This window comes from Phodopus roborovskii, unplaced genomic scaffold (genome assembly GCF_943737965.1).
Source record: "Phodopus roborovskii unplaced genomic scaffold, PHOROB, whole genome shotgun sequence".
NCBI lineage: Eukaryota > Metazoa > Chordata > Mammalia > Rodentia > Cricetidae > Phodopus > Phodopus roborovskii.
The window spans coordinates 28017342-28038139 of NW_026126469.1; the positions used below are offsets into that span (position 1 = coordinate 28017342).

At 39.9% G+C, this 20798-nt stretch overlaps 1 protein-coding gene across 1 annotated transcript in view; it reads right to left on the reverse strand.

Annotated features, from left to right (window-relative positions):
• Window positions 1-20798, reverse strand: part of Gramd1c (GRAM domain containing 1C) — a 76146-nt gene that overhangs the window by 10316 nt on the left and 45032 nt on the right. The window contains exons 7-10 of the mRNA XM_051191519.1: window positions 18609-18727; window positions 13931-14063; window positions 11222-11384; window positions 2999-3136 (exon numbers count right to left, since the gene is read on the reverse strand). Of these exons, the coding sequence (XP_051047476.1) occupies window positions 2999-3136; window positions 11222-11384; window positions 13931-14063; window positions 18609-18727 (553 nt within the window). The remainder of the gene's footprint in view (window positions 1-2998; window positions 3137-11221; window positions 11385-13930; window positions 14064-18608; window positions 18728-20798) is intronic.

Consider the following 20798-nt stretch of genomic DNA (forward strand, 5'->3'; position numbering starts at 1 on the left):
AGGGCAGTGAGTAGCTAACAGTTATGAACAAGCCAAGTGTCATTAATAGATGAATGAATATGCAGAATATGGTATTATATATGCACACATGGAATATAATTCTGCCCTTAAAAGAGGTGGAATTCTGCTACATGTCTTCTCATGAATGAATGGATTTAAAGACATTATGTTATGTGTAACATTCTCAGAAAAGACAAATGTTATATATGTTCATTTTTATGAAGTAGCCTGATATAAATATAAATATAAAAGATGGAACGGTGGTCCCTCAGGAACTGGTGAGGGACAAATGGAGAGTTGTTCAGAGTTTCTGTTTGGGTTGATGAGGAAGGTCTAGAGCTGAACATGGTAATAGCCACACAATGATGAATGCAGGAAATGCCTCTGAACTGCAAATTTCATATCATGTGCATTTATTTCATTGCAACTTTAAAATCTGAGAAGCCAGATAAAGTAAATATGGATGTTATTTTACTAGTCATGTAGCTTCTCTGAAGGTTTGCATTTATCTAAATGAAAAATACTTTAAATTGACTTTTTAATTAGAAATGATGCTGTGCAACTGTAAATAGAAATTAAAGAGACTGCCAATTTAAAGGTTCCTTATTAAAATAAATTAGATCTATGGAGCTGGTGAGATGGCTCAGGAGATATCTCAGTTATTTTGATGCCAAGATAAAATAGCATGACCCAAAGACCCCAGTGATATACTTCCTCCAGCAAGAAGACTACACCTCTTAAAAATCCCATAGCCTCTGCAAATAGTGCCACCAACTGAGGACCTGATATTCAAATGCCAATGGGGGACATTTTCCATTCAAACCATTACAGCGCATAAAGGTGCTTGGCACCAACCCTGCTAACCCAAAGTTTGATTTTCTGAGCCTACATGGTAGAAGAAGAAAATCATCTCTAAGTTGTCCAATGAACTCCATACACACATACGTGCGCGCGCGCGCGCGCGCACACACACACACACACACACACACACAGTGAAAAAAAGAGAAGGAAAAGAAAGAAAGGCACTCTTTGATTACTAGGTAGCAGGTTCTAACAATAACACTATGGATTATAGTCATGAGGAAATTATCCTTTGGAGGAAAGCCTCGTGACTCATTCCAGGACTACCCTGTAATGTCCCTATAACTGTCCAGACTTTAAGCGGGAAGCCTTTGATTCCTAAAGCTATTTATGACACCATAGAGTGGATACAGTCAGTTGAAGCCAGATAGATACTAGATAACAAATGCAGTTTTGCTGCAAAAAGCAAACTTTACTTCATACCAACTTTAATGAACTGTGATGCTTCGTGAACATAAAAAGGGCAGTAAGGCATCAACAGCCACTGCTTAGCAAATACGGGATGAACCATACCTAACTCTTCCCAAGTATCAAGTCTTCCAGACACTTTTAGTGGAAAATAGAAAAATTATTCTTAAAGCCATGAAACTCAGGATAAAATCACAAAATTCCATTACAACAGAATCCCTTTGCTACCCTACTAGAAAAAGAACACTTATTTTTGGTCCTGGATTCCATATCACTCATCTTATCTACGGATATGTATGTATGTGTATTTGTGAAAGCCTCAAATAACCTAATGGTTAACAAAAATCTTTATGTTATAGAATTGACTCGCTGACCATGTCAAATGTCTACTGCTGTTGTGTTCTAATTTTATATGGTTGACTCCTAAAGTTAAAAAGAAATCTGGAACATTTGATATAAAATCATTTTTTAAATTACTATAAACGTGAGATATTTAACAAGTAGAACTTGAGTCACATGAGCAGTGAAATTCTTCTGTGAGTGTAATCAGCTCCATAAAACTAAATGATTTCGTTATAGGTACCATGGCCAAAAGGGCACAGCTCTGTTATTTTCACAAAGGAAACACACACGGGCACTACTGCTTCAACTAATATATAAAACTTCTTATCTGCATCCAAAAGCAGCCTCCCAGGCTTTACCCATTTACCCCTCCACAAGAGCAATGACGACACTGACTTCCATGTCTGTATAAAGAAATTACACAGCATGTGTGGTTTGTATCTGGCTTCTTTTGCTTAACACCGTGTCTGAGCTTTACAGTCATAAGTGGGAGTTCACTATTGTTTGTATTGGTATATGGAATTCTTTAGTTGAAACTTTAATATAATTTTACTCTATTACTGATGGGTGTTTGAGATCCTAAATGATGCTTCCATAATCCTTGCACGTGTCTGTCAGAGTGCACATACCCATTTCTGGTGAATGTGTACCTCAGAATGGAAGAACTGAGTTCAGGTAATAGCTATAATATTAATCCAGTTGTCACATATGGAACTCTTTCAAATAGGGTTCAACTCAACTGAATAGGTACATTTATAAATAACTGCAGTTTTTTTTTTTTTAAAAAAGGTATACATTTAACTTTAAGCAGCACATACTTAATTAAACAATTATATTGTTCACATGTGTGATGTTGGATAATGCTATTGAACACTGTAAAGATTTGTCACTCATATTGGTTTAATAAAACACTGATTGACCAGTAGCCAGGCAGGCAGTCAGTATAGATGGGGCAACCAGGCTAGAAGAATTCTGGGAAGAGGAAATGCAGAGAGTGAGTTGCCAGCCAGATATAGAGGAAGCAAGATGAGAATATCTTACTAAGAAAAGATACCAAGTCACGTGGCTAAACATAGATAAGAATTATGAGTTAATTTAAGTTGTAAGAGTTTGTTAGTAATAAACCTGAGCAATAAACCAAACAGTTTATAGTTAATTAATATAAGCCTCTGTGTGTTTATTTGAGACTGAATGGCTGGAGGACCAGGCAGAATAGAAACTTCCATCTACACCTGTGAGTTTAACCAAACATTGAAATCCCAGTTTTAAAATCAACACCTTAAAATCAAAGTGTGTCTAATGCCCTCCCCCCCCCCCCACAACATCAATTTCAACCTTCTAAGGATAATCCTTCCAAATAATTAGTAGGTAAGAACAGAAGACCAACCTATTATATTTCTAGAATTAGTAAATCTCTGCATAAAGTGTGAGCTAGTGAAGAGCAATTCAAACATTCTCTCAGCACTGATGTGAAAAACACGGTTGATATAAAGTCTTCCTTGAAGATCTTTCTCAGGAATATTTTCTAGAAAAACAAAACACAAACCAGAGGGAAAGAAATTAAGAAAAGATAATTTCATATTTTGGGGAAGGAGTGTATTTTATTTTGGTCTTGATACAAAACAGTTTTTTAAAATATGATTATCCTATTTCAGAATACTAAATACTATGAATTGGAAATATATATATTAAGCATAAGCAAATACACTTGACTAATAAGACCACCATCTTCAATTGTTAAAACCCCACATGCACAGAAATACTTAATTAGAATACTATCAAACTCCTTCTATAAGACAATACATAAATGAATGTTTCATATGTGATAAAAGAGATAGTATCTACCATAGCCATTTCAAGTTATACCACTGAATACATTCAATAAATATTAAGTCATTGGTGGTTCTATTTGCTGCTTGCACTAACACTGAACAAAAGGATCTCACTTGGTTTACTGCTAGCTGCCCCAGACAGGGATTATATATTCCTAGTATGTTCTCAATACCCTATGATAAAGTGTGAATGATAATTCCTCTGGAAAAGCATTCTCCAAAGCCAAATAATGTCCACTTCCCATTGGGAACTTGATGGTTATCTGCTGAAAATTACCGCAGCAAATAAAGTGATGCCAGTTCACCTCTTCTGATGTACCCATAGTGTTCACATAGTCATCTCTGTATCAGAATCTGTGCTAACCACCTTCCAGCATGGATGCTTCTCAGCCATATACAATCCTCTGGACAAAGTGACATCATCATTCCCCTCTACAGAGGAGAAAGTGTGATGGAGAGACAATTGCCAAGATGCCAAGGTCAGGAGTGACTGCTCCCAGAATTTGAATCCACTCCAGCACACAAAAAAGCACCCTATGATATACATTGCTAAAAAGAGTCTAACTGAAAAGGCTATAAAAAAAAATAAAAAAATAAGAGAAAAATAGAAAGGAAAAAGGCAGAAATAGAAGCTGGTATGTAATGGAAATAGTGTAAACAACATAACACAAATTTTCAATGATTTGAGGACAGTGACTAGTTATTATCTCAAGCCTTATCCTTCACCAATACACAATAAAAAACCATGGCAAGAGCTTCAAACATCAGAAACCAAGCTTCAAGGGTTACGTGTAAGAAGCATCTGTCAATATTTAACCTACGGGAACCATGGTGGTTAAACAAAAGGCATTGTCTACAAACCAGCAAAGCATCTTACCCTGCCCCCACCATTGCTCACTCCCTCACTATTGATTTGTGTGTAGAGAATTTTCATGTAGATACCAATTTACCCTCTTCTTGTAAAAACACTATTTATAGGCAGAGAGATTCACTGATATCTCAAAGAACTCCTTGGGTGTAGAAATCATCACTGAAATTAGGCAATTTGCTCAAGTTCTGTAAGATAGCCTTCCTGCTAGGCTCAGGAAAAGGCTTTCACTAACACAGAAGTATTATTTATGTTCATGATAAAAATAACACAAATACAATGGAAGCAAACAGCTATAGGTGATTCAATAGAATTTCTTCAGGAAATTCTTTCCATACAAGGATCCAACCCAAAATGCTACATTGCACTTAGTTATAATATCTCCTTAGTTATCTCTAATCTTGGGTTCTAATCATGCCTTCTCATAATTTATGCTTCTCAGTTATGCCCTTGAGCTGTGGAAGAGCACTAGTCGGTTGTTTTACATAATAATCTTCAATCTGGGCTTGCCTGGTGTTTTTCATGAATATACTAGAATAGTGGGATGGGGGGAGAATGCTGTGAGGTTATAATGTTCTTGGCTGTTGAGAATAATGCGGTGATAAAGATGTGCAGGCAAGGGATTCTATAAGTAGCTCTGGCTTTTATCTGAGGGGGCATATACCTTGGTAAAGACTAATTATATATATATATGCATAAGATTTCTGTATCTAGGGAGGGAGGGCTTGGGGGGAGGGAGGGAGGGAGGGAGAGGGAACTGGGATCGACATGTAAAATAATAATAATAAAAAAAAAAAAAAAAAAAAAAAAAAAAACGCTTTGACTCCAAAATTTAAGTTGAAGAACAAGTTACTGGGGAAAAGTATTTCTATTTTTGTTTCCACAGAAAATGAAAAGATGTGGATTCCTTCCAGACTAATGTGGTTTGATCACACCAGACCGCCTGAAACAGAGTACAAGCTGATCCTACATTCCAAACAGCTGGACAAAACAGCCCTACAGACTACAGCTAGGATATCTGAATCTTCTTCGAATCCCCCAAGACAGCGCCCCTTACCAGCAGGAAGTAGTTTGGAAAGAACGACGCCCAAATTCCCACATATTGTGTATAAATGTTTGTTTTCATTTAATTGGACTTTGTTATATAAAATTAAATAAAAAATACTCTATATGCAAAAAAAAAAAAAAAAAAAAAGATTTCTGTATCTCCTATATCCCCATTAATATCTGTTGTAGTTTTGTTTGCTTGTTTTCTTGATAGCTATTATAACCTTGGGTGAGACAGAATCTCAATGTTAATTATTTGGGGTTGGTTGGGTTTGGGGTGGGGTGGGGCTTGTCTGGCTTTTTGTTTATTGTTTCTTTGAGGCAGAGTTTCATATAGCACATGCTGGCCTCGAACTTACTATGTGGCCAAGGATGACCTCCAACTTCTGCCTCTGACTCCCTGTTACTAGGACTGCAGGCCTGTGTCAGGGCATCCTATTTAATAGAAGGCTGGGAACCAAATCCCAGGCTTGGGGAATGTGCTAGGCAAGCACTCTAGCAGAAGAGCTCTGCTCGCTAACCCATCAACATAGTCTTCCCTAAGAGCTAAGAAGATTTTCATGTGTATTTATTGGCCATTTGTACTTTTTTATTTGAAAAGTGGTTTTTCAGCCCATTTGTCCATTCATTAATTGAATCACTTGTTCTTTGGCTATTTAATTTTTAAATATTTTCTGGATATTAATCGCTGTTGGGTATGAAAAAGACTTCCTCCTATTCTGTAGGATGTCTTATCACTCTATTGGTTTTCTTTTGCTGCAAAAAATTTTTTGAAGTTGAATGCAATATAAGCCAAGCACATCTGATATTTTCTCTACACCTAGAAGCATTTCTCTTAAGGGGTCCTATTTTATAACTTTTCAAGAGTGAACTTCTTAGTCATATAGAAAATGAAAAGATTCACTTATATACATTCTTCTATACAGTACTTTCATGTTTCTCGGTGATAGGTTCTGAATTATGACTGATAAAAGTGCAATTTACTATATTAGTATCAGAAATTAATAATATATTCTGCATGGAAACTTGCTCAAGGAAATAAATAAGAAATATATTGCTCCTGCATTGGGTTACTCATTTATAAGATTCTTGACATTTAATATTCTTCAAAGAGAAATACCAATAATACTATTGTAGCATAGTAAGTTGACAGGTGTTCTTTTTAAATGAAGAAAGGACACTGCTCAACTTAGGAGCAGGGACTTTTTGTCAATATGGGAAACAAAATTTTGCTTCAAAAATACCAGCTAAGGGACTGGAGAGATGGCTGCTCATCCAGAGGACCCAAATTTGGATCCCAGCACCCACTTTGATCAGCTCACAACCACCTGGAACTCTAGCTCCAGGAGATCCAATGACTTGCTACCTTTGTGGATGCTAGCAGTTACATGCACACACATGCATACATACACTATTTGAAAACATTTTCTTAAAGTATCAGTTAGAAGGTAGCCTGTAAAAATCATTTGGAATGAGGCAGATGACTTTGGGGGAATACAGTAACATGAAACTCACAACATACACAGTGTTGTTTTGAGAATGCAGAACAGTGTCCCACACAGATAAGAATTGAGTGGGGAGGGCACATGGAGTCTCTCCACAAGACAGTAGCACAATATTCTGCATTAATTGGTTTTGTTAGGGACTTGTGAATCTCTATGTCAAAATAACCCAGTGTTCTTTCCCCAGAATTGCAGCATAAATGTGATATGAAAGACAGGGCAAGATTTTCTCATCTGTCTATTGTGGTGGTGCAAACATAATCCCAGCACTCAGGGGTTAAGCCTGGAAGCCCAAGGCCAGCCTGAGCAATATGACCAGTTTCAGGACAGCTAGGACTATACAGTAAGACCCTGTGCGTCAACAAATGACAGAAAACCTAACCAATGTTTGGTTTAAAAAGAGCTCCACCCAGCCATCTCCTCTAACTTCCCACATCATGCCCCAATCTCCTGGCTTGGTCTACTTCACTTAATCTTTCCCATTTTCTCCCTAGTTCATTTCCTGGCAATGGCTTCATCATTTTACAACCTCAAGAAAAGAGAAAAACATAAAGTCATCTTCATACTCCTTTGAAAGTTCTGATGAGCCTGAGATTTGAAACTCATTTAGGGAAAACAGTGAGATCACCCAAATTCTTATCTAATGGTAATCTATTAAGAAAAACTCACTCTTAAACCTTAAGGACACTTTAGGGAAAACACCATGTGAGTGCTCACTGCCAAAGCAAGCAGTTTTTAAAGAGGCACCAATGAGGAGCACAGAGTGACCGGGGCCCATGTACAGTAACTACATACTCTCATCTTTCTCTTATTCCTAGATGAGTGTGCAGCTTTGGAGTTTTAATGTTGCAGTTCTAGGAACTCAGTAATGAAATGACTTTCTAAGGACAATTCTTAAGAGTAGGTTTAATGAAAGAGAAAATGGTTCCTTGTTTTGGTGTCACTTGCCTATTTGGCCACTGGGTGCCAGAATAGATCTTCCTATAGTCCCAAGTTCAGTCAGCCAGTGCATGCTTACTTCACACCCTTGCATCCTAAAGTGTAGTAGCACGAGACCTAGTAAGTCCTTACTACTCATCATTTCCAGTCATGACTACTGTACTGACTCTGATGCCAGTGATCTTCATATTTCCAGGAAAGACTTCTTATAAAACCTGCTGTGTAATTCGACACACAACAGGTCATAGAGAAAGTAGGGAGCTGGGTTTGCTGATAAGTTTCTTTGTTGTTGTTGTTGTTGTTGTTATACTCTCCACTATTCCCTGCTTCCTTCTTCCTCATGCCCTACCTCCTGGGCATGTACTGAGGGCAGAGCATAAAGGTAGCTAGCTCTCCACAGCCAGCAAGAGTAGCCACCAGAAAGCTGGGCCTGACCTGTGACCTTTGTGTCATAGCACTGTAAGGAATTATACTGTTCTCGCCTGAGCCACATGAATGGAAGTATCTGTTATGGCAGCCCATGCTGCCTAATATAAGGAGCAAGCATGGAAAGGGCATACCAGGCAGGCTCAGCACATGGCTGTTCTGTTTCATGAAGCCTAGGTACCCTCAGCAGCTGCTGCTGCTCCATGGCTGATCTCCCCTCCTCCTCTGGGGAGAGCGGCTGACCTGACTGATGAGTATGTCGTGTACATTTTCAGTTCAATCAGCAGCCTTGTTACCTCTGGCATACAAAAGCCCATTATTCTCTAACTTGGCCACCATCACTGTCAAGGGTACTGTTAAGGTAAGTGTTTGGTCCCTCTGACTCGCTCTTTGTTTCTTTTCCCAATTTTATTACAGTAGGGATGTCAGGAAGGATGTGATTTGTTGAGCCCACACAACAATATAAAGCATACAATAAAAATACCAGCCAGAGTACAACACATTTGATACCCAGAAGTCCTTCTTTTCAGTAAAGATTCTAGTTAGTCATCATTAGAGTCTAGCTAAATCTATTGGTCTTCTAAATTCAAATGACATTTTACTTTTTATATATCCTTTATTTATTGTGGGGAAGGTACACAGGCCATTGCATACATGTAGGGCCAAAGGAAGGCTTTCAGGAGTCCACTTTCTCCTTCCATTATGTGGATCCCAAGGACTGAATTCAAGTTATTGGGCTCAATGGCAAGTACCTCTACCCACAGAGAGACATCACTGGCTCTGTAAGTTATTTTTAAATACTATGTAGAATAGTATTAGCAGTTTTCTTTGTAAAAATATTTCAACTACAGAATGTTCTTTAAAAATGACTTGAACGGGGGCAATGGTTAAACACACCTTTAGTCCCAGCACTGGGGAAGTAGAGGCAGGTGGATCTCTGACTTCGAGGCTAAAAGTGAGTTCCAGGACAGTCATGGCTACTCAGAGAATCCCTGTCTCAAAAACAAACGAACGAACAAACAAACAAACAAAAAACAACAAAAAACAGGAAGAAGAGAGAGATAGAAGGAAGGGAGAAAGGAAAGAAGGAAGGAGGGAAGGAGGAAGGGAGGGGGAGGGAGGAGAGAGAGAGAGATTTAAAAAAAAAAATTTAAATTTAAAAAATTTGCCAGGCAGTGGTGGTACACGCCTTTAATCCCAGCATTTGGAAGGCAGAGAAGACAGGGAGATCTCTGTGATTTATTGGCCAGCCTGGTCCACAGAGATAGGTCCAGGACAACTAGGGCTATACAGAGGAACTCTGTCTCAAGAAGCAAAACAAAACAAAAATAAAAATTCAATGGATACTGATCCTAATAAAAAACAGTTCAGAAGTAATAGTGAGGATGTGACCATGTGTCCGCCTTTATTTTGAAATATTTTCCAAAAATAATCTAAACCTTAACAATCAAAAGCATGCGACTTCATCCATACAGAGTAGAATATAATCTTCTAAGTAATCTTTTTTAAAAGAGTTGCTTTCTAGACATTTTATTTCCTACTGGAAGCCACACAGTAATTTAAATTAATATCCAGAATGTGCACCTGCCATCACTCTGTGTGTGTGTGTGTGTGTGTGTGTGTGTGTGTACAAAATCAAGCTTGCAGAGCTTTTGTTAAGATGTTTGTTTGACAGCCCTACAGACTACAGCTAGGATATCTGAATCTTCTTCGAATCCCCCAAGACAGCGCCCCTTACCAGCAGGAAGTAGTTTGGAAAGAACGACGCCCAAATTCCCAAATATTGTGTATAAATGTTTGTTTTCATTTAATTGGACTTTGTTATATAAAATTAAGTAAAAAAAAAAAAAAAAGATGTTTGTTTGAGGCAGGGTGTCACTAAGAGCCTTTTCTAGCCTGGGATTCATTATGTAGATCAGTCTAGCCTCAAACACAGAGATCCTCCTGCCTCTGCTTCCTTAATGCTGGGATACAATTGTGCACCACCCCACCCAGCAGATGTCCTTTTTTACAAAGAAGGAAGAGAAAGCAGAGTTTGGGGAGTGCTGGACATGGTCCTGGTACCTTTAATCCCAGCAGCGGCAGAGGCAGGAGCATCTAAGTTCTGCAACACTAAAAGTCAGTTACAGGCCAGTTACCACACCACTAGCTCCAATAACAACAATAGTAACTTGGGAACTACTTTAGTTAAGTGAAAAGAACACAGGTCTCAAAGGTCATCCTCAGTCCAATCTTGGTGCAGTTAACTACCCACATGTGTTTAAACCAAACCCCTCGATTTCATTTCTTTCTCTAGCTAAAGCAGAGGTAGACTAAATATGCGAACAATGGGAACATCTTACCCCACTTAGTCTGCAGGAGCAGCATACAGACTTTCTAGTAACAGACTTGCTTTTCACTGTGTCCACTGCATGAAATTTGTGTGTGTGTGTGTGTGTGTGTGTGTGTACACACGTGTGTGCATGTAGGCACATGTGTCCATGAGTCTGTGGAGTCCAGAGGACAACTTTTGGTATGAATCCTCAGGAGGGACCTTTATTTTTTGAGACATGGTCTCATCTCTCATTGGGGCCTGGCCCCTGCTGATTAGGCTAGGCTGCCTGGCCAGTGAGACCAAGGATCTGCTTGGCTCCACCTTGTTGTTGGGAGTACAGACCTGCACCACCGTGGCCACCAAAGCTGGGTCCATCATGTGGGTGCTGGGAGTTGAACTCAATATCGCTTGCACTGAGATATCTCACTGTGCCCAGAGTTGCTATTCCTGAAAGCTTGGAATTCTAAGCCAATCTGATGGAGACTTCAAATTCCAGGCTTTGGGAGACACTCAGATGGGCCAGACTGACAAGCTGTTCTCCTATGTTCCATACACATTCATTCCTTTTCTGGTTCCCTGTAGTGTGAGGCTGCCACAATCAAACCTCACTCTGCACCCACCTGACACAAGGGTAAACATTAGAAGACATGCCTGGAATGTTGTTAAGATTTAAATTCTTTACCTTCATCAACAGAATCGGAAGTGCTGCTTTTGTCCAGAGAAAGGTACTCATTTTTATTCAAGTCCAGTGACTTGGACGGCACTCTACTTAACCTCTTTTCTGAAACTAGTGAAGGACTTTTTTTCAAATGTTTCTCACTCTGGGCATCTTCTTTTCCTAATCCCTAAAAGACAAACAATTCGGTTAAAAAGTAAAAAACTTATTTAAGCCTAGGTCTCACAGTAAGAACTGTGATAGTCAATATTAGAGTAAAGGCAAGAAAGGCTGCTTTTTGGAAAATATTTACAGCATTCTGTTAAGACTGCCTGCTTGCTACTCTTGACATGGTAGTAGATATTAAAGGTCTCCCTGAAGTGTTCTCACGCAGTGTGAACAACAAATTTGTGAAGAATACCGTGTAAAAGGGATTGAAAGAAAGTAGCATGTGAGCAGCTAAAGCAGAAGAGAAAGGAAGGGAAGGGAGGGGAGGGAAGGGAGGGAAAGGGAAGGGAGGGGAAGGGGAAGGAAGGGAATGGAAGAGACAGAAGGCAAAAATAAGGATCAGGCCTTTGGGGAAGGCAAGGGAGAGAGGCCAAACCCAGTTTGTGTCTGTATCTGGTGTTGACTTCTCACCCATCTCTCAAAATCAATAACTAAAATAGAAATGGAAAGAAAATAGAGAGATAGAAGTCACCTAGGAGTGTGGTGAGGAGAGGAGAGAAAGAGTTCATAGCAGACTGGTCCTAAGAGACTGGTCATTAAAATATTCCAAATTGTGACATGTATATTTTCTGGGCATGTTTAATGGAACATGTCACTTTGATAGTAAATTAAATGATAGACATTAAATATAAATGCTATTGTTATGTTATAACTGAAATAGAACTAACTATAATTAGTAAGATAAGTGAAGGATCTGTATTAACTATACAGAAAAATTTCATTTTGCACTATGTATACACAGATGAAAAACAGCACAAAACGTACACCCAGCCCTTCTCCTTTCTGCCCTAGAAGATGCTTGCCTAGCCCAGGACAGACACTCAGTTCCAGGAAGGACACAGGTTTCCATTGGCCAGTTGGGAAGCTGGGTGGTATCTGGAACTCAGGACACATCTTAGGAATGAGTCAGTCTACCCTACCCAGAGAATTGACTCTTCAAGCAGAGAAGACTACAGCTAAAATCAAACAGAGTTCCACAGGAGAAAGCAATGTGGTTACTTAGCAGACCCAGGGCCTCTCCAACAGCTGAGCAGAGCTCCACACATGTATTTCTCCTCCCATTAACTAAATTATTATTTCCTATTATAGTAATACAGACAAATGTGACAAATGTTGGCGTTTGTATTATTTTTATCTCCAAATATTTTCCTGTGTTTTACAAGGAATATTAATTTTATAATGAGTATGTTTCCATTTGGAAAACAGCTGTTTTTTGATTTTTTTGTTATTTTCAGCTTAATGAAAGTAAAACATCAAACAAAGTGAAAGACAGACAACATTTGCTGACCTCTGAGACCCGAGAACCATAATGCTGCTTGGGAAAAGACCCAGATTCCAAAGCTGAAAACCTCTGTCCTAAACGTCAGCAAGTAAGGGTTCAGTCTTTTACATCCTGTTCACTACGAAGAGAACAGGCAACTTCTTTTAGGGACAGAACTAGAGGTAAGAACCAACAGGCTAAGTATCCCAAGAGGACCACAGAAGACAAGAAGTGAGGACTAAGAGACAGTCCTGAGAACCCACTCCTCAAAGTTGGACTTTGATAAATGGATAACGAAATTACAAGAAGTCCCCCATCTTTTACCTCCCCTAACTGAGTGTTTCAATACAAAGATTAACTTCCAGAATGACATTCCTTGTGCAATACTAGATCCCTAAGTGTCTACTGCTGGATACGTTCTATATAAAAGTAGGCTGATGTAGAGTAGACATATGATGGAGGATGGTTGTCTAAAACAACTCAGAGGCTTTTCACATGAATGAATTCTGTCAGTGTTTTCTCATGTGAGATGCTAGGTGCTCCCTGAAGGGTCTAAAAAAAGAACCATTGTTAACTACATGCAGGCTCGCTTTCATTTACAACAGCTTATGATTTTAGGACACTCAATGAATGCTAGAAATTGTTCCCAGTCCTTCACAGCTACCAATTCTTATTCTTTTTTTTTTTTTTTTTTTTTTTTTTTTTGTTTTGTTTTGTTTCTTAACAGGGTTTCTTTGTGTAGCCTTGGCTTGGCTGTTATAGAACTAGCTCTACACTTAACGATACTTGCAAAAAAAAAAAAAAAAAAAAAAAAAAAAAAATGAAGCTCACCAGCTAACTGAAAAGGCAGTCACTAGCTGGACTGTCATCTTTAACGTGTTTTAACGTTTCTACTAAAAAGGAAAGAACGTGTTCTCTGTGACCCAGCTGTGCTCAAAGGCCCGTCTCTCCCAATTCCAAGCAGACTCTCTCACCACATGCATTCCTTCCTGTGAGGAAATTCTGCTGACTACAGAATTATATTTTAAGTAGTAGTGTCTTAACATGTTGTTCAGGGGCCCTGGCCTCAGCCATCTTTAAAAAATACCACATACTTTCCCCACATAACCTATGCTACTTAGAGACAGATATTCTCTTTCTAAAATAAAACAGAAGTGGACATCCCACGCTTTTCAACATTTTGAATACATTGCATTGTTTACTTGATCTCAAGTAGGTGTAGGGTTTAGGGAACAGCATATACTAACTCTTTTCGGTGAGTTTCCATCCAGGGACTCAGTTTCTGAAACTCGGCTAATTGACTCCTGTGTAAAGCTGATGGCCTTGGAGAACCTTTCATCTCTTTCCCCGGAGTCATCCACACTGCTTCTTCTTGGACTTCTGTAGGAAACAAAGCATTAGGGAAGCAGAAGGTCACCTCCAGGCACACAGTCCTCAGTGCTCCTCTCTGAGGTCTTTGCTAGTCTAATAAATCATCTCAACAAAGAATAGATTGTTAGGCTGTAACCAGCTCCAGTTACAACAAGCTGTCATCCTAGAGACACCAGCTGACTTCATTCTTGAAAAGAAAACACTCATATGCAAATTCATTCATTTCAGAAACTACTAAAAGTATAATAAAGGACAAGTGGCCTCAGCAATAGCCAATCGGATGCTTGTTTAAGGTTGAGGTATAAAACCACAGAGCTTAAAAGGTTTAGGGAGATGTCTAGGTCAGATGCCACTTGACACCCTACAGTCTTAGTCTTACACATCCTACTTCTGATGTAATATCAGTGGAGGTAACCAGGCCCTCTAGGAGGCAGAAGCTCCCCATATCTGAATACAATAGCCATCAGTCAGGCTAAGGCTGGACACAAAGACAGGAAAAATGGAGAGAAAGTGGGAAGGGAAATAGGCCCTTCACTCTTAGATCTAGTTTGCATTTCCTTCTAGCTAAGTGTCAAGAAACTTCAACACAAATGTGTAGAATCAAAACTGCTGGCAAGAGCCAGGTGTAGGGGTGCACACTTTTAATTCCAGCACTCAGAAGGTAGAGGGGGGCAGATATCTATGAGTTCAGGGCCCATCTGGTCCACAGAGCTGGCTGAATTCCAGGACAGCCAGCACTACACAAATCCTGTATCAAAAATCAAACAAACAAAAGACTGCCTGCAAAGAAAATTCTAGTTTTCCTAACGACATCTCTCAAACAAGGCCGTTCAAACAACCAACCATCTATGTTTAGTTAGGATGAGAATGTTTATGGCCTAAGCTTAATTGTGCCAACATTCCTCTCATCCCTAAGTCTAAGCAACGCACCACCCAAAGTCACGTTATAGTTTAACAAAAGAAAATTCTGTAAGTGAAATAAGTAAACCAGCTCGTGTATTCTCACCTAACCTCTAAAACTTAACTTTTACACTTTGTCCATCTTTAGGCTTTGTAATGAATTATATATACCCTTTAAACAATATAACTTTTTAAAATGATAGTATGAATACACATATCCACTGTAAAAATAAAAAAAATAAGCAAGGCTCTCTTGAGAAGCCCCACACCCATGTCTTAGATGTGTTCTTTTTTCCCTAAAAGGTAGGTCTCTCTTTTTGCCCCCCCCCCATGCTTATATCTAAGCATATACTTGCTCCTATCGTATTATCTACTTAACAAACTGGTTTGCTCTGTTTTGTCCTGAAATCTTCTCTATGAGGATCCAGCTTGACCTGAGTTGAGGTCCCTAAGGGTGCTGTGGGCTCCTCAGGCTACTAGTGGCTGAGTCCTCCCATTACTGCTGACAAGGCTATTTAACCCCAAGGATAAGCTGTAGAAATACAGCGTTCCAATGGTTGTAGAGCCAAGACTACAGCAACTGTTCTAAGACCTGATTTTGTTTTTCCAGGGTCAACTATTATATATAAGGAGCATAAGAATCTAACTTCCAGTAATCTATCATCAGATATCATTCCTGTGAAATAATTGTTGTGTACACAAAGATTTAAATAAAAGTATCAGCCTAATGTCACGTAAAATATCATCCCAAGGAATTAATTTAAAAAGCTAAAAGGTATGACATTCCTGTCCTAATTAGGGTTTCTGTTGCTGTGATGAAACATTATGACCAAAGCAACTTGGAAAGCGTTGATTTGGCTTACACTTCTACATCATAGTTTATCACTGAAGGAAGTCAAGACAGAAACTCAAAAAGTAGGGCAGGAACCTGATGCAGAGGCCATGGAGGGATGCTGCTTACTGGCTTACTACACATGGCTCTATATGGCTCAACCTGTTTTCTTCTAGAATCCAAGATTACCAGTCCAGGCATGGTACCAGCCACAAAGGGCTGGGCCCTCCTCCATCAATTACTATTAAGAAAAAACCCTACAGCACTATCTTACGGAGGCATTTTCTTCTTTCTTTCCTTCTTCTTCTTCTTTTTTTTTTTCAAGACAGGGTTTCTCTGTGTAGCTCTGTAGACCAGGCTGGCCTCGAATTCAGAGATCCACCTGCCTCTGCCTCCCAAGTGCGGGGATTAAAGGCGAGAGCCACCACCACCTGTTTTGGAGGCATTTTCTTAATTGAAGTTCGCTCCTATAGTGGTTTGAAAGAAAATGTTCCCCAAAGGGCGTGGCACTGTTAGGAGTAGCAGCCTTATTGGAGGGATCAGTGTGTTACAGTCAGTCCACTTCCCATTGCCTGCAAGATGTGGCACTCTCATCTGCTCCTGGACCACGTCTGCAGGCCCCCATGGCCCCCATCATGATGGTAATGAATTAAACCTCTAAACTGTAATCCAACCCCATGGCGGCCTATGCCTTTAATCCCAGCACTCGAGAGGCAAAGACAGACAGATCTCTGTAAGTTCGAGGCCAGCCTGGGCTACAGAGCTAGTTCCAGGACAACCAAAGGTACACAGAGAAACCCTGTTTTTGGGGGGAGAGGGAATGTTTTCTTTGTAAGAGTTGCTATGGTAGCCAGCTGGTGTTGGCCCAGCACGCAGGAGTCAGACCCAGCTGAATCTCTGTGAGTTGGAGGCCATCCTGGTCTACAAACTAAGTTGCAGGATAGCCAGGACTGTTTCACAAAGAAACCCTGTCTGCATTTTGAAGACTTCCCATGGAAGGCCTCACCCTCCCTGGGGAGCAGAAAGGGAATAAGATGGGGGTTAGTGGGGGGGAATAGGGGAGGACAGGAGGGTGCAGGGACTGGGATTGGTATATAAAACAAGCTTGTTTCAAATTTAAATTAAATTAAAGAAATAAGGAAGGAAGGAAGGAAGGAAGGAAGGAAGGAAGGAAGGAAGGAAGGAAGAAACCCTGTCTTAAAATACAAACAACAAAAAGGAGTTGCTGTGGTCATGGTGTCTCTTCACAGGAATAAACACCTTAGCTAAAACACCCCCTCTCAGATGACTTTAGCTTGTGTCAAGTTGACATAAAACTAACCAGCACAAGCCCTATTTAACTCTGCCCAAACAATGGTTAGTAGGCCTGCAGCCAGCTCACTCCTGGACAGGCAGAACAGTGGAGCTCAGTGGGGACAGAGAGAAAAAGAAATAGCTCACCATGTGAGAATGGCAATCTCAAGAGTTTAAGGAGGATGTGGATAAGAACAGAGAGATGAAAGGAACAGAGGGGAAGCAAGAATGAGCCTAGAGAAAAAGACTATGGAGAGCCGAGGAAACAAAGGCTTGAAACAGGTGTGCTGTTTTCAGACAAAGAGCAAACAAGAGAGAACAGAGCATGAGGAACCTGCTACATGTTCTCTTAGAAAACAGTCACCAGGAGATGAGAATGCAGCTTTACACTTGGTCAAAATGTTTATCCTTTCCTGATTCAGAGGCTAGAAAGCTCACAAGTTGTCGAGACTGTAAAGCCACTGAATCTAACTGCCTCGTGTTCATGGAGCACCAGAAGTGTCCAAAGATTTGCATGAAATATCTCAGTTACAAACCACAGCCCAGATCTTATTAACTACTATCCAGGGTTCTTTGCACTAGGAAGATGATTTTTATACAGTTTTGATGCCCGAGACTAGTTAACTTTATGATGTCAGTGCAATGGAAAAAATTGAACTTTATGGAAAAGTGATGAAATATGCATGTGCAATCATGTGGGGAAAAAAAGACCATAAAATATTGATGTAAGCTTAGACAATATAGATTGGAGCATCAGAGTAGAAGACTGCCCAGAGGAGGAAACACCTGTGTATGTATTAAGACTTTCAACATATTTACATGAGATTTGGAGGGCTGGAGAGATGGCTCAACCAATGAAGGCTAGACTCACAACCGGTCAAGATATGGTCTTTGAGTCTTGGCTTCTCTAACTTAGCAGAATGTTTGCTATAGAATTTTAATGTGTTACCTTTGTTTTTGTTGCTATGGCATCAATTAGCATTGAATAAGGCACATTTTTACTTGCGCAGTTTATAAAATGTTCACACTTCTTAACGAATGTACATCAACATGATCTTTCTCTACTAATTTCTTCCTCACACTGTCGCACCACATGATCCCCCCCCCCCCCGTGTGATCATTGCTGTCATCTCCCTTCACTAATGTGCTCAATGCTTCCTGAGTGCCAAGCACGTGCCACCATGCTCATCAGTCCTTCAGAAGTCATGAAACCACCCATCCTTTGCACTTGTAGTGTTTCCTATAGCTCAGAGTCCTCACCAGTTCCCACTCCAGATTCTTAACAAAAAAGATTTCCAAAATTAAGCAAATCTTAAGAGTCATAGCTTTGTCAATATGCCTTCAGGCTTACCAATTGCTTACCAATTTAGTAAATGACTCTCCTCCCTCCCAACTTAAACCCTGCTCTACCAACGAGGCAAACTGTACCAAATGATAAGTTAACAGAAACTCAAAGTTAGAAGAACCTAAAATAATTCCATTTGAATGGTTCATAATGCACCTTGACATTTTAAGTCACCTCACTGTACCTTGGCTGCACATTTTCTTCTATTGATAACGACAAGTTTTCCATTTCTTCAGCATTTAAACCCAGCTCCGTGCCATAGTTCTGCTGGAGCAGTTGCCAGAACTCCTGTCTGGTCAGGCTCTAAGATAACAGAAACATTGCATGGGTATTGGAAAATACAACAGATAACATATAGCAATTCAAAGCACAAAGGTCAAAGTCAATGTAAGCATGGCATGAGCATTCAAGGTGTGGCTGTGGTAAATTTTTGGCATACTTGTCCCCTTATTTTCTGTTTTCTATAAAAATGGGTTGATGAGGGCAGGGCATATAGCTTAATAGCAGAGAGCTGCTTAGCATTCACAAGGCTCTGAGTTTAATCCCCACTACAAGGAAAAAGTTAATTATGCCCATCTAATAGGAGTTAAAACAGGCTGGGCAGTGGTGGTGCACACCTTTGATCCCAGCACCCCGAGAGGCAGAGATAGGCAGATCTCTATGAGTTCGAAGCCAGCCTGGTCTACAGAGCTAGTTCCAGGACAGCTAGGGCTGTTACACACAGAAACCCTATCTCGAAAAACAAAACAGAAAGAGTTGATACAGGAAAGCTGGAGAAATGGCTCCAAGAATAAGAGCACTGGTTGCTCTTCTGGAGGACCTGGGTTTGACTCCCAGCATCCACATGGTGGCTCACACCCATCTATAACTCCAGTCCCAGGGAATCTTCTGGCCATCTCAGCCAAACAAGTGGTGCACAGGCCTACATGCTGGCAAAGTAAAGAGTTGATACAAGAGATGGACAAACAGATATAATGTTCCCCCTGAGAGGGGTTTTAACTGCACTGTCTAGACTAATCCTGGGCTCAAGCTATTCTCCAAACCAGTTGGGACTAAAAGGCACACACCACCTAAAAAGTGGCGGGTTTTCAAAGTATGCAATAAAGTAGCTATTATAAACATGAAGTAAAATGCTTAAAGTGCCCTTTTTATAAAAGTAAGCTATTTATCATTCCTGGCAATTACTGATCTAAAATCCACACAACCTATGATCACCATTCAATAGTCCTAATGTTAGCTCAGAATCAAAACTTTTAATTCAATATTGTATCTGAATATTTCAAGCATTTTTAGAACTTTGTATGCCAGTGGATTCTATATTTTTTTAAAATAGAAAATTCAAGAAAACCATCCTCAGAGTACTAATTTACTTTTAATAAGGTCCAGCTTGCATATAGATAGCATATCAGAGTTAAAATCACCAGATATAGTAGAGAAATGGCTATGTAGGTCCCAGTGCTGACTGCTCTATCAGAGAGTTCAGATCCTAGCTCCAAATTAGGTGGTTCACAAACACCTGGAAGTCCAGATCCAAAGGATCTGACACTCCCTTGTCGATTCCACGGACCTCTCTCTCTCTCTCTCTCTCTCTCTCTCTCTCACACACACACACACACACACACACACACACACACACTTAAAAAAATCTTAATCATTACAAGCTATGGTAGCACACACCTTTAATTACAGCACTCAGGAGGCAGAAACAGGTGGACCTCTGTGAGTTCGAGGCCACCCTTGTCTACAGAGTGAGATACAGGACAGCTGGGTCTACAAAGAGAAACCCTGTCTCAAGAAAAGGCAAAACAAAACAAAACAAAAACAACTTAATCACCAACTGTAGCAAGCGTAAACTGTATAGCAAAACAAAAACATCACATTCTAGTAACTAACAGACTGGATTCTAGAAGCATTACAGTTAATTATAAGATTAAGCAAGACAAGAGAGAGACAGCATGGTACTTGAAGCAACTGTCAGCAAGATCTTTCATCCATTCCACAGCTATTTACAGGGAATGAAATGCATGGCACCACACTAGATTCTAAGGGTATAAAACAATCTCTGCCTCAAGTACTTCTAATATATTTGAAGTGATATGGGGCACTATTAAATAGGACACATATGATCTGTGCTAGTGGGCTAGTAGATTCAATGGGATAGGGAAGAGAGAAAGAAAAAAATGTTGCTGAGGTCCAGGGTGGCCAGATGAAGCTCCACAGTGGAGAAAGGCTTCGGGAAAAGGAAGGAAAGATGGATGTGGGCAAGGTGAAATGAAGAGATGGGAAGATGGCAAGCAACACATAACAGAGAGGGGATACATGACTGTAGTAATGTTTGTTACAAAGAAAGTGTACCATTTGTTAGCCCAACTGA